Raw genomic sequence first — 14776 nt, forward strand, 5'->3', positions numbered from 1 at the left:
CAATATCAAAAAATCAAGAATTTTATCATATTTCTGTCATCTTTCCCTCTGCACGTCATCAAATAAGATTAATCCAGTCATCACAACATTCATGATATTCGCTTAATTAATTTCCTATTATAATCATTTTTTTATACAGTTACGGTTTGTATAAATGTATATGCATACAAATAATTTATCTTGTATACATGAAAATACAATCATATCAATAAAATTAATATTTTCTATGTGTGCTTGACTTTCTAATAAATAAACAGATATCCAACATTATGCAAAAACTTTTACATGCAATTTCATGTGTCAATACTAATAAATAAACATATTATTAATAGTAATAAGTAATAATCCTATAGAATATTTTATTTCTTAAATTAATACTTCATTATGCTGCTTGAATTGATAGAACAAACTCGCGATGACTATTTTTAAGCTCGTCTCGAGCTTGTCATCTATAGTATACGACCTAGAATCATAATATCAAAAAAAAAAAAATTATTAATTTCTTAATTTAAACTTAAAACTTAATTCAATATATCAATAATCTTAAATAAGTGTTCTTATGTCAGACTGATGTCCTTGCATTCAGACACTAATCTTCACTCAATGACTTCAGATAAAAATTGCACACTATTTAATAAATGTTTGCTAAGTTGAATAAAATTAATACAAACATTTATTCACACGCACACAAACACACACATAAAGGGGTCTACTGTGTTGTGAAACTGTCATTGTGATTATTCCATAAGGCTGTGATTATAATATATTAAATTATAATTTGAGAAATGTGTTTGATTTTATTATTGTACTTTCAAGATGAATTGATAGTTTCATTTTTAGAAATTTTACATTGCTTTATAAACCAAATAAAAACAAAATAGGTGGTGTGGCAAAATGCTTTTGTTTCCTATAAACTCAACAAACAAAATAAAATCAACATAATGAAGTGGCACGCACACGCACACACAAACAGGGAAAAATTGGGCCTCATGACAGATTTCAAGAACTGATTTGTTTTAAAAACAAAATTAATTTTAATTTTTTTTATTAAATTTAAATCAATTATCATGCAAAAAAATGACTTCTAAAATAAAGCCTAGGAAAAACTAAGCAAGCATGTTTTTTAAAAGCACAACTTTATTCAAATTAATGTTGAGCTTTTTTTAAGATAATGACCCTAATTAATCACAGGAAAATCAAACCTATATGCCATATTTATTTAGGTCAGAATGATAAGGTCATCAAGCGAGTTTAAATTGGGTTCAAGTAGTCATTGCTATGATATGACTGAAGTTGCCTATGACTCGAAACTCGCTGAGCAATAAGCCACATAAATCCCGAGTCTCCCATATCCCAATTCTGTCATGTTGCCAAAGGGTCAACCTTAGTCAAACCTATAACCAAGCTACTTAACTCACCTAAGAAATAATGAAGTTGCCCATTGATCAATGCCAGTCATCAAGAGTACCCGCTAACCAATTTGAAGCTCTCACCAGAAGAACTCACTATTAGAATCATTTTTTTTTTAAAATGATCAACATAAAAATAAAAGAAACAGTCCATTTCAGCTCTTAAGCTTTTGATCTATTAATGTTAGTTATGATTGATGATTTTCACAAATATGAATTATGGCGATTGATAAGCACTAACCTAAACGATTTTACACCCTCTTTGAGAATAGGATCTTCCAAAATATTTCTGGAACTTATAGGAACTCCTGCAATAGAATTGCAAAAAAAAAAAAAAAATGAAACACACAAACATAAAAACTGAACAAGAGATTAATAGTTACGCATATGGTTTAATAAAGCACTTTGAAATTAGTTACATCAGGTTTACCATATTGTTGTAGAACTTTGACTGCCAATGCGCTAAATCCACACCGAGGAGCATCAGGAACACCCTTCATATAAATCATCACTGGATTTATCTTAATATCCTATTAAAAGCAACCATTCAGTAGCCAATAGCTAAATGTAGAAATTAAAAAGACTATATAAAGACAATAATGCTGAAAACTGCTCAAGTTATAATCACCTTTTGAACAACATCCTGCACAGAGATTCCGGAGCCTTCCAATTTATTGGTGGAACGAAAATCTTCATGTGTATCTGAATCACCACTTATCCCTGTTGAATACCGCATACTTTGCCCAAGAAAAGGCATTGATACCACCTGTCAGGAATTAACTTATAAATCCTCCTCCATCCATTCTTTTGAGTGCTACATTGGATGTGTGTTAATATTTCTTCTATCTTTTGCAGGAATCAAACTGCAAACCTCCTCTTTGAAGTTAAGGGGCTATACACCATGTTATCATTAGCTAGCTATTTCTCTTTCTAATCCTTTGAAAATTAAGTTAACCTACCCGTAGTATTTGGGGGATATTCTTCCCTACAATGTAAATGCTCAAATCACCTAAAAACTATCTTTATTGCATTATCTCCAATATAAGCTACGCTTATCATCTAACAACTATAATTATCATTGCCTTCCATCATTTCATCACACATGAATCTTAAGATTATCTCAACTTGGTTTTAACCATTAAGTCCCTACATAGTCCATATACAATATTTGATTTATATTTTGAAAACTCCATAATACGTTCTCATCATCTAATAAACCTTCCAGCTTAACCCAAGATATTATATTTAAATATAAATACCTCATATTTAAGTATAATCTATCAAATATACCCAAACATGACAGACCTAATTAGTTAATTTATACTTACACGTAATGATCTAGAGATAAATATTTAACATTTTAGTAGTAATGTGGTTTCTTAGGTGCAGCAGGAAGAGAAAGTTAGAGAGAAGGAAATTCTATTCGAATTAACAAAAAAACAATATAAATGAATCAAACCCTCAAAATCCCTTGATAAATATAAGGTCCATGTCAGACCTTGAATGATTTATCAGTTTAAAATAAAAGGAAGGATGGCTACAAGTGTGGTTAACGTTAAAGCATGCAGAAGGCATGCTGTGATACCGGTGCATCAACAACTACAACAAGAAAATAACAGATGTGAACTGCTTACAAAGAAGTCATGTCGTTCAAACTCCAAATTAAAAAAAATAAATAAAATAAAATTAAAAAAAAAAAACACAAACATTCAGACATGAAGCAAGAAAGAAGAAAGCTATGACAAAAAGGGAGGAGGGCATTTGGAGAATAAGCTTGATCCCCAAAATAATGCTAATAAATTCAAAAACCTGCTATAAACCTGTAGTTTTAAATATGAACTCATTAAAATGTAACCAACATAGAGCTCTTATTCCTCTGGAGTCTTTTCCAAAGAGTACTGAAGCCATGGATTCAAACAGCATAGATTGAATTAGCTAGCTGAAATAATGTATCTAGTTCAAATATTATTTTGCAAAAAAAAAAAAAAAAAAAAAACAGAAAAAACCGCTGATTGGGAGATTCTTACCCTTGACTCAAAAGAATGAGTGATGCCTCTAGAAATCAAGTTGGATAGCATCCGCTTTGCCATTTTCTACAGTATAATTTCGAAGAATCAAGCTAGCAATTAATAGGCGAAAGAGAAATGTGATCAATATCAAAAAAAAAAAAAAAAGGAATTTTCCAATATGAAAATGAACGAATTAGAGACATTAAATGAGCAAAGAGGTCAAGCGTAGATGGTTGTTTCCCGGAAATCATATTCCTGTATTAATTAATTCAATATTATGACACCTACAGAAATTTAGTAACAACTCTCAAAAATAACGTGGCACCGTTATGGACCCTGATTTATTGAAAATGTCCTCCTGTGCAGATTAACTAGATTTGCGTCAATCTTTGATGATGAAACGAACAAATTATTGGCTTAAGACTACTTTAATCACGCATTATAGGTCTACTTTCAAAATGAGGGTATTATCCACCAATCTTTTTGCCTAGATACTACTTAACGAAATGAAGGGCCCAACAAAATGAAGTGCCAAAAAAAAGAAGTGACAAAAAGAATACCACCATTTGGAGGTTGCCAGAACACTTCTGCTATGCAAAAACTACAAAAATCATATTAAATAGAAGTTCTAACAACTATGTGTTTAATCAACAGAATATTTTCCAGAGTAATTGATTCAAAAAATATTATAAATTATTTGATAGAGTTCTTTCTTACAAACAACTTCTTAAAGACCCCTCCACGGTAATTTATTCAAAAATCTTATAAATTATTTAATAAAATTATTTCTAACAAACTACTTGTTAAAAATCCCTCCTCAAGTTTTTGAATGCATTGTTTATGTTCATATCCATGAACATCACAAGAAAATCATTGATCCAAGGGTTCTAAAGTATGTATTCATTTGATATTCTATCGCACAAAAAGGGTATAAGTGATCATTCATAAAAAAAAATGTTCATCACTTAACTGGACGTCAATTTTTTATGAAACTAACATCTTCTACACTCAAACTCATCTTCAAAGAGAGCATTCCCAACTTAAAGGTAAGTTTGATGATATTCTTCGTCTTAACATTCATGTAGCCCAAAATTATACAAATACAAGCTTTGTACCTTCTACATCACTTCAAGTCTATACAAGAAGTAACAAACCCAATTTGGATCTCCAACAAGTCCAGGACTCAAACAGGTTACAAGAAAACAATTAACAACCCACTAATAATCAGTTATATCATATTTCCCAATACACCTCATTTCATAAATTTTCTCCCTACCATAAAATATTTCTAACCAACATGAACAAAAACTCCCAGTTCATTCCATAATGGCAACTATAAATTGAACGAAGCCTATGAAAAAAGAGATGAATGCTTTAAAAAAATTATAACTGACAGACCATTGAGCTGTCAAAGGAATGAAAGCAGCAGAATGCAAATGGTTTTTCAAAATCAAATACAAAGCAAATTGGAGCCTGAAAAGGTCAAAAAATAAGATTTGTAATAAACAAGTACACTCAATCACGTGGAAGTGCCTAACGTAAGACTTTACTATTGTTCCCAAAAAAAATAATATTCATGTATCGGCATCTCTAAGCACAAATCATGAGTGATATACAAAAAATACAATATAAAAATTATTTTTATATAAGATTGTTGATGAATAGATTTATATAGATCTATCATCAGAATTGAATAGCTCCCTCAAAAAGAATTGGGCATGCATATTAAAAAATGCCCTATATAAACTAAAACAGTCACCAAGAGCTTGATTTGATAGATTTATAGATGAGAAATGATAGGAAACTAAGCAAATTATACTCTACATAAAAATTGTTCTAATGCTAAAATCTCATTTTTATTATATACGTTGATAATATAATTCTTATAGGGATGTCAATCAGGAGAAAAAAACTCTCAAGAAAAAAATTCTAAAGAATTTGAAATAAAAAATTAGGAAAACTCAAATATTTCTTAGGAATAGAAGTGACTCAATCTGAATAAGAGATATTTCTCTCCCAACAAAAATTTATTATGAATTTGTTGAAAGAAACCTAAATAAAAGAGTGCAAGTCGTGTGAAACTACAATTAGATTAGGACAAAAATTGAACATAAATGAAAAAGAAGTTGATGTAGATATGTAACAATGTTAAATGTTTGTATAAAATTAAACTACTTATCCCACACACGTCCTAATATTGCATTCGCAATAAATCTAGTCAATTATTTCATACTCAAACTCAAATAGTCACACATTCAAGTCACTTATAAAATTATTAGACATCTTAAATTAAATCAGGAAAAAAAATTTCTACACAAAAAAAAATAAACCCTACGAATTGAAGGATACACAAATACAAATTATATTAGACCATCAATGGATAGAAATTTCACTTTGGGGTATTGTATATTCGTAGGAGAAAATCTTATAAATTGAGATAAGAAAAAATGTTTGATTTTAAGATTAAGTTCCGAAGATGAATTTAGCATCATTGCCTAAGAGATTTGTGAGTTTTTATGGATCAAAATTATATCAAGAGATTTAGAAATCAAGTAAAAGATCCTATGAATAAAAACTATGATAATAAATCAGCCATCAACATTACATACAATCTATTACAACTTGATTGTACCAAACATGTTGAGTTTGATATTTATTTTCATATAATAGAAATTAAAAAATTACCTAGTTTGCACTTCATATATGCCTATAGGGGATCAACTAACCGGTATATTCACCAAATGACTCCACAATCTAATATTTAAAAATAAGAACATTTACATGCACATCACTCAATTCCTATGTATTTACATATCTAACACTTGAATTTTATTTTTTTACAATTATACCGCACGAATCTTTCATATCACACTAAGAAACCATCATTTATATTTTTCGAAATAATGGATCTTTTCATGCATAGGTAAGGTGGTATATGCATGTAAAAATTGAATTATAGGTGTTAGTTATGTAAATACATAAGAATTGAATGGTATGCACGTAAATATTCCTTAAAAATATTGTAAGCAAAATTGAAATGGTAGATTTCTACCATTCAATTTTTTTAGAGGATGTTGAATTTCTACTAAAGAAATGTGACACAATAGTATGCTACAATACATGATATAATATCATGTTGTTACTATGTTACAGTGGGGCTCACTCAATTTCTAACATAAAAAAAAAGGCACGGGGATCTCAACCTTGTATTGTTAAATAAATTTCTCTATAGCTTTTGAATTATAATCCATGTACTTCTTTATAGGATCGTCGATCCCTTTTTTCCCCAATTTTTATTGATTCATATTTTATAACTCCTCTTGAAATATATATAAATATCTCTCTTATTGCACAAAGAAAAATATAATATAAATCTAGATAATTTTTTCACCATTATTTAATTTTCTACAAGTTGTGTAACCATTTGATGTTTCTTGGAGTGACCATTCCAAAATGGGCAAATATCTCATCCAGATTTGGAATGAACCCATTTGCTCAAACTATTAGGCCTAAAAAATCCATTGTGAATATGCAAAACAAGCATTTGTTTTGTTTAAGATGTAATTTGTGGTCTTAAATGTACTTTAAAATTGTAGTAAGGTACTGTTTGTGCTCAAATAATAATATAAGAATACAAAACAAGTTTGTGAGGGTATGGCCTAAGAATAGCATTCATGATATTTTGAAATGTGGATGAGGAGAACTGACATTACCAATCACTTGTACTGTCCTTCATGAGCAGGAAATGTAATTTTTTAGATGTCATCATTACTCATTTGCGCCAGATGGAAGCTAACAAAGAGATTCAGCTTTGAGAATATGGTTTAACAAAGCTTGCATAACACCTAATTAAGTATGTGATATAATCAAACATAGAACTGCAATAGTTACTCTTTCTAACAAGTAGAACAAATGATGAACTTGGCTAGTGTTAGGGCAGATTACTCTCATCGCTAGCATTTATGAGATAAGTTATTCAATTTCTTTTTGGAGATGGGGATATCGTTAAAGGTGGACGTTTATTGGCAGCATTCCTAGGTTGATGTGGATGTATATGGTGAAAATTGATAGTGCAAGTTGAAGACTTGTTTGAAGATTTGAATGTTTTTTTAAATCTCCTCAGATGCTTATTCAATGGAGTTTGGTGGTTAGGAGCTAACCCTTGTGATAACTGTGAGTTGGAATAGGGAGGCAATGGAGCCACGAGGTTTTTTATTTTATTTTATTTTATTTTATTTTTTGTAGCTCAATAGTGTGCCTTTAATATTAATGCCCGGTTCATCATGTAGGTTGACTTGTTTTTTGTCAGTAGAATCACATATGTAAAGACATGTACTAAGCTGTTATATAGCAAAATAGTTGTAGTCAATGCAATTAGTTTTTTTATTGGTATATATAGTCAATTGATTCCTTATTTGGTATGAGAGATCTTATCACTGTGGGTAGCTGAGCGAGGACATGTTTTGGTTGATGCTGATAGCTTGGGATCGTTGAGTTTATCATCAATTAGTTTCAATAATTCAATAACCTGATTCAAGAATAGAATTTTGGTTGGTGAAGTTGAACTTCGTGAATCTCCATTTTAAAGCCAGATTTGTAGGAATTATTCATCAACAATGGCATTGGAGAGTTGTTAAAAATTTGATAGTCAAAGACTACTGTTGTTTGGATTAGATTTGCCAATTTGTGGTACAAGCCACGATACATCAATGGACCGAAATGTGTCCAAGATAACTATGAGGAAATCATGCCATGCTACGAGGCTTTATTATATTTCTTCGATCAATTAATCATCTCTATTGGTCCGTTCATATAGATCCATATAGAAAAAAGTTAGGCTTAAATTGCCGTCATCATTTAGTTTGTAGACACCATATAATGGTTCAATCTTTTATATCCATGTATTTGGATTTTGGTTGGCATATGGTAGATCGATGAGTCGAACATAAGCTCCTTCATGCTTGTGTCGTGAGGTGGTCAAGTGCTCGTCAACTCTTATTATTGTCTAGCTTATTGTTGCTCTTATTTTGCCTCCAAAAGAATCAAACTGAGTAACATTTCTCGAAGCACATTGTTGATAGTGATGAGTTGTTCTTCAATATTGTTGATGAGCTCAATCATTTTGGTAGTAAAAAGCATATATTAGGCCATTGGTCTGATAGCAAAAGAGAACCCAATGGTAAGGTCCCACAAAAGCAGCAGTTGAGAATGCCTAAGATAAAATAAAACGTAATTTAAGTATATTTGAGCTCACCTATTGGTCTGTGAAAACATGGGAAGAGGAAGAAGATGAATAAAGAAAGAGGAAATCAAAAATCTATTTTGATCGCCTTCACCTTCCCACTCTCTTCTGCGCATTACCGGAACGTCGTACTCACCCTACCGTTATGCATACTTCCTTCGTCAACCATACTCGAGCCACCAGTGGTTTCTCTGAGACCATTGTCTCCTACTCCTCGACTTCCTTCGTCAACCATACTCAAGCCACCAGTGGTTTCTCTGAGACCATTGTCTCCTACTCCTCGACGTTGGTGGTATTACTAAATCAAGCAACATCTATAGGTTAAATCTAAAAGTAATCTATATGATACACATAGAAAAAACACTAATTTAATAAATCCTATAAAACTATTTGGTATGATATGCATTAAATTCAAGCAAATCGTTTTTGTTTTTTCAGGATTTAAGAATTTATATGATTATGATATCATATATCAACCTTAATAAAAATAATTCAATCAAATGGACTAATTTAACATAAAAATAAATCATTAAAATAATAACTTCAATTTATATAAATGGGCATTTACATACATAGTACACAATTCAAATGTATTTAAATATAACAAACCCAAATATTCATATTTACACACATAGCACTCAAATCATTAATATCACATCAAAAATAACACTATTATCACTTTTTAAAGGTGAAATTCACATTTTCATGCATAGAATTAAGGGTCTGATTGGGGCAGCTGTTGATTATTCATAATCTGCTGATAAACAGATTATTCTGATAATGCAGATTATCAGAATAAGTTGGCTTGTTGTTTGGGGTAGCTTATTCAGAACAGCTTACTGGGATCTGTTGTTGGATAAATGATCATTTTGCTCTTGTTTGGTTAAGTTGTTTCATAAGACTCTGCTTAGGTGCGCATTTTGACTTAATTCATCCAATCAAAGCGAACTTATGTGCACATTACTATATTCAAATATAAGATTCTAGCATTAATTGATCATTTGAAATCTTTCAAACAATTGTATCATTGAAAATTGACCAATGAACTTGGGAAACCTTACATTGGTAAGTAGAAGAAAACTCCAATCTCATTGTCTGTTTTCAATTTATGGCCCTTATAATATGAATGTCATAGCTAAAAAATTATACGGCAAAGAATATACAACACATAAAAGAGAATTACTATTATATAAATTAGCTTTTCTTTTCATCTATTTTTATATATTCGGGAAAGACGCTTCGCGGGAAAAATACGTGAAGTTACCTTCCTCGATGGCTTCGGATAGGAGAGGAGCTGAAGGATGAGAAGAATGGGGGTTTTGGGTCTCTGCAATGCGCGATCCCGTCGCTGCGTTCTCAGCTACCTCCAATCCCGACTCTATTGCTAGGGTTCGGTGACGAAGGCGATTGGCTTGGACTTGGACGAAATAGAGAGAGGAGTGCTGTATGCGAGGGTTTCAGCTTTGTGGTATTGATTTAATATTATTTAAGTTCACTTTATTCATTTTGCTAATTAATAATTAATTAAAACATAGTCAGATTGATTATAATTAAATAAATTTACATAGTCAGATTGATTATAATTAAATAAATTTATATTTCTTAATAAATTATTAATCAATAAAAAATATTATTTTATTTATTCATTCAATAAATTTGTAAGTAATTATTAATTAATGCAATTAATAGCTAATTAATTATTTTTCATAAGTGTTGCGCTTTTATTTAATTGTAGATTTAAAAAAAAATTAATAATTTATTAGTTTAATCGATATATAATTATTCATTATCATTATTTAAAATAAAATATTAAGTGAATTTAAGGAGCTAGCAGATTTCAGTTATTTTTTAATGTTTTAAGAAGCTGAATTTACACCATTTATTAAATTCTATTGTGATTTTTTTTAAGGTCTTAGAATCGTGACAAATTTTTATATCTAGACAGAAATTGTATGGATTTACTTCATCTGTTGTTAAACAGTTTTTGGGATTTAACTTGAATTAGAACATTCAATAAATATTTTTATCTAAGTAATAATGATCATTCTAAGATAGTTTGTTGGTGTAGTTGATCCTATCAAAGTTCTAGCTTCCATTTTTTTTTATTAATTGTGAATATGGATGTTTATAGTTTGGGGCTTTTACATACCCCCCATACATTTGTATTCACACAACCAACACCAAAACTTTGTTTGTTTAGGTTATATCACATCAAAAATAACATCATTTGAACTTTTAATAAAATGTGAAATCCATTATTTCATGCATGGGTAAGATGGGTATGTATGTAAAAATTAAATTTTATGTGTTATATATGTAAACAGATAACAATGGAGAGTTACACACGAAAATCCTTCTTTTCAAGCGCTACTAGAGCTTTAGAGCTCAAAGATGCATATACACTCACCACATTTTAATAAATATTATTCTTGGATGCAATACATAAATTTTTATATATTTATATACCTCTCCTAAATTTTTATATGTTAAATATATTGTACATATTTTAATATGATTGAAACACTAGTGTTTTATATCCCATTCCAAACTTCATGTACTTAGTCTAATATTTCATGTCAAAACCATGTGTTTAGCCATATGTTTCATGTTAAGATAAAAATGTATGTGCAAACTGTTGAGAAATTAGGGCGAAGAAAAATAGGAATCGACACAGATCCAGAAGAACACAAAGATTTAGCGTGGTTCGGCAAAGATGCCTACGTCCTCAGGAGCAAAGCGGCAAGTTCTTTCACTATTCAGAAAAGAGAATACAAAAATCATGAATATCTCCTGAAGTTACTAACATGTTTATTTATAACTGTTGGAGTAAACCCTAAGTACAATACGTAATTACAACATTATTCCAGTGTCGTACTACGGGGCGTTGCCCTCGCACCCCCAATCCACGTAACTTCCCGATTTGGACAGATTCTTCCGCTCCGATCCAGCGTCTATCTCTATATGGTATATGAGTCATACCATAACAAATCTCCACCTTGACGAATATTCAGCCCATTAGGAAAAAAGATACCTATGAGTTACACCTGCACCAATTTTGGTTGGGCCACTATGCTTCTCTAGCAACTGCAAACATTCAAGTGCAAGCAATGCAAGAACTTGTTGATAGTAATTGGCTTGGTCAACAAATCAACTAAATTTTGATCAATATGAACCTTCTGCAACAGTATCTCACCAGAAGCAATCAATTCTCTGATCTTGTGATACCTGACATCAATGTGCTTGGTTCTCGCATGGTACACCTGGTTCTTTGCCAGATAAATAACACTTTGACTGTTACAATGCAACTGAACTCTACCTTGCTCAATACCCAGTTCCTTTACTAGCCCAACAAGCCATAAGGCTTCTTTTGCAACTTCAGCTACTGTCATGTACTCAGCTTCAGTTGTAGATAATGTCACAATAGACTAAATTATTGATTTTCAACATATAGGCCCTCCACCAAGAGTAAACACATACCCAGTTGTAGATCTTCTGTCATCCAAATCACCATCATAGTCATAATCAACATACCCCACAACTGAAGTATCATTTTGCTGAATGTCAAAAATAATTTCATGTCCAACAGTACCCTTCGATACCTGAAAATCCACTTGACTTCTTCCCAATGTTGTCTTTCAAGTTTAATCATGTATTTGTAGACTTGACTAACAGCATGAGGACGAGTACATACCATTGCATACATTAAGCAGCCAACTGCACTGGCATTTGAAACATTTGTCATATCTTTGATTTTTGTATCTGTCTTAGGACACTGTTCTGAAGAAAGCTTAAAATGATTTGCAAAAGGAGTGCTTACAGGTTTTGTTTTGCTCATCTCAAACCTTTTCTTCATCTCAAATCTTTTCAGCACTTTCTCAACATAGTCTCGTTGAGATAAACATAATCGTCTTAAGCCTTTGTCTCGATGAATCTCTATTCCAAGAATATTTTTCATATAACCCATGTCTTTCATGTCAAATTCCTGGCTTAATAAAGCTTTCAAACCACGGACATCATTCATATTCTTTGCAGCAATCAGTATATCATCAACGAACAATAATAGAAAAATAATAGAACGATCATCAAGGCTCTTCACATAAACACAACAATCATACTCACTTCTCTTGTAGCCAATCTGAATCATGTAGGAGTCGAAATGTTTGTACCATTATCTTGGAGACTGTTTCAACCCATACAGCGATTTCTTTAACCTGCAAACCAGATGCTCATGTCCAGGTTAAGTGAACTATTCTGGCTGCTCCATGTAAATCTGCTCCTCCAAATCACCTTGCAAGAAATTAGTTTTAACATCCATCTGCTCCAAATGCAAATCTCAAATAGCTACTAATGCAAGCACTGCTCTGATTGAAATATGTCTAACCACAGGATAAAAGATTTCATCATAATTTATCCTCTTCTGCTGTGAAAATCCCTTTATTACCAGTCGAGCCTTGAACTTTTCCCCTTCTTTTTCTGATATTGTTGGTTTCCTTTTGTAGACTCATTTGCACCCAATAACCTTCTTTCCCTCTAGAGCTGAACTAGCTCCCAAGTGTGATTTTTCTGCAAAGACTCCATCTCTTCAACCATTGCACCCATCCATTTCTCTTTCTCCTATCTGGTGATAGCTCATTAAAAAGTGGTTGGATCATCACTGTTGATGAGAAGTGCACATGAGACTAAGTCTTTATAGCCCAATCTGCTAGGGGGCTTTATATTGATGTGTCTTTGTCTATCTCTGACTAGATTATAATTCTGCAGACCATTTGGAATAAAATCACCAGGTGTTGAATTTGAAATTTAACCTCTCTCAGAAGCTACTTGTTATTGTTCTAAATTCATCTGCACTGCATCTGAACTAAAACTCTTCTCTGACACCTTGTATTGATTCTGCTGTAGCATAAACTGCTCATCAAAAACTGCATCTCTGCAGCTGATCACCATCTTCTTTGTAATCGGATCCCAAAACTTGTATCATTTCACACCTTTCTTATAGCCCAAAAAGATGCACTTCTTGGATTTTGCATCATGTTTTGAACTTTCATCTCCAGGTACATGCACATAACCAGGCCAACCAAAAGTTCATATATGATCAAATTTAACTAGATTACATGTCCATACCTCTTATGCGACCTTGCCACCCAATGATGCTCTAGGTGATCTATTGATGAGATAACATGCCATATTCACAACCTTTGCCCAGAAACTCATAGGAAGCCCTGCATTCAGTCTCAAGCACCTTGCCCTTTTAGTTAAGGACATGTTCATCATTTCTGCCACACCATTCTGTTGTGGTGTCTTGCGCACTAAAAAATGTCTCTAAATCCCATGCTCCTCACAGAACTTATGAAACTATGAATCTATGTACTATGTGTCATTATCAGACCTCAAATATTTGATCTTTCTGCCAGTTTGGTTCTCCACCCCAGCTTTTCATAGCTTGAATTTAGAGAATACTTTAGATTTCTGCTTCAAAAAATACACCCAGACTTTCATAGAAAAATCATCAATAAAGGAAATACTGAGATCCTTTAAGAACCTCCTAACGACGATTCCCTGGTAGGGCCCCATGCGTCAGAATGCACATAATCAAGAATCCCTTCAATTTTATATTTTCTAGTCATAAAACTGACTCTAATCGGTTTTCCAAGAACACAGAACTTACAAAGATCGAGCTTGCAGCTTTTAGCACCATACAAAAAGTTTTTTCTATGCAATTTTGTCATCCCACGTTCACTGAGATGACCCAAATGCATATTTCATAGATTTGTATTATCATCATCTGACTCCACAAAATGGACTCCACCTACAACTGTACTCCCGAACAGTTTGTAGCTAGCCTGCAATTAACTTGTCTTTCATCACCGTCAGTGCATCCTTATCAATTCTGATGGTTTCTCTATCCTCATCAGTCATAGGAATAAAACCATTTCTGTGTAAAGTGCCCAAGGAAATCAAGTTCTTCTTCAGATCTGGAATATGTCTGACATCACATAACATTCTAATTGTGTCATCATACATCTTAATTTTGACTGCTCTAATACCAACAATATTGCAACATCCATCACCTCCCAAATAGACTGAGCCAAAATTAGTTGACATGTATGAAGTAAACC

At 32.1% G+C, this 14776-nt stretch overlaps 1 protein-coding gene across 2 annotated transcripts; it reads right to left on the reverse strand.

The window, feature by feature from the left end:
* Positions 1-1598: 1598 nt before the first annotated feature.
* LOC110017885 (monothiol glutaredoxin-S15, mitochondrial) lies at positions 1599-10135 on the reverse strand. 2 transcript variants are annotated; one of them, XM_020715040.1, is made up of 5 exons: positions 9925-10135; positions 3437-3528; positions 2038-2175; positions 1840-1939; positions 1599-1717 (listed from the first exon to the last, which is right to left on the reverse strand). In XM_020715040.1, the coding sequence occupies exons 2-5, from the start codon at positions 3497-3499 to the stop codon at positions 1614-1616; spliced, it is 405 nt and encodes a 134-aa protein (XP_020570699.1). In that variant the 5' UTR covers positions 3500-3528; positions 9925-10135; the 3' UTR covers positions 1599-1613. The 2 variants fall into 2 exon arrangements, with proteins under 2 accessions (XP_020570699.1, XP_020570698.1); XM_020715039.1 differs by having other exon boundaries at positions 3437-3502; positions 9925-10134.
* Positions 10136-14776: the final 4641 nt, after the last annotated feature.

Source organism: Phalaenopsis equestris, unplaced genomic scaffold (genome assembly GCF_001263595.1).
Source record: "Phalaenopsis equestris unplaced genomic scaffold, ASM126359v1 Scaffold000002, whole genome shotgun sequence".
Lineage (NCBI taxonomy): Eukaryota > Viridiplantae > Streptophyta > Magnoliopsida > Asparagales > Orchidaceae > Phalaenopsis > Phalaenopsis equestris.

Coding starts and splice junctions, on each gene's coding strand:
- LOC110017885 (XM_020715040.1), bottom strand. CDS start 3,499: ATGGCAAAGCGGATGCTATCCAACTTGATTTCTAGAGGCATCACTCAT. Junction 2,176..3,436: donor CTCATTCTTTTGAGTCAAGG/GTAAGAATCTCC, acceptor AATTCCTGACAG/GTGGTATCAATGCCTTTTCT. Junction 1,718..1,839: donor CAAAGTTCTACAACAATATG/GTAAACCTGATG, acceptor ATTCTATTGCAG/GAGTTCCTATAAGTTCCAGA.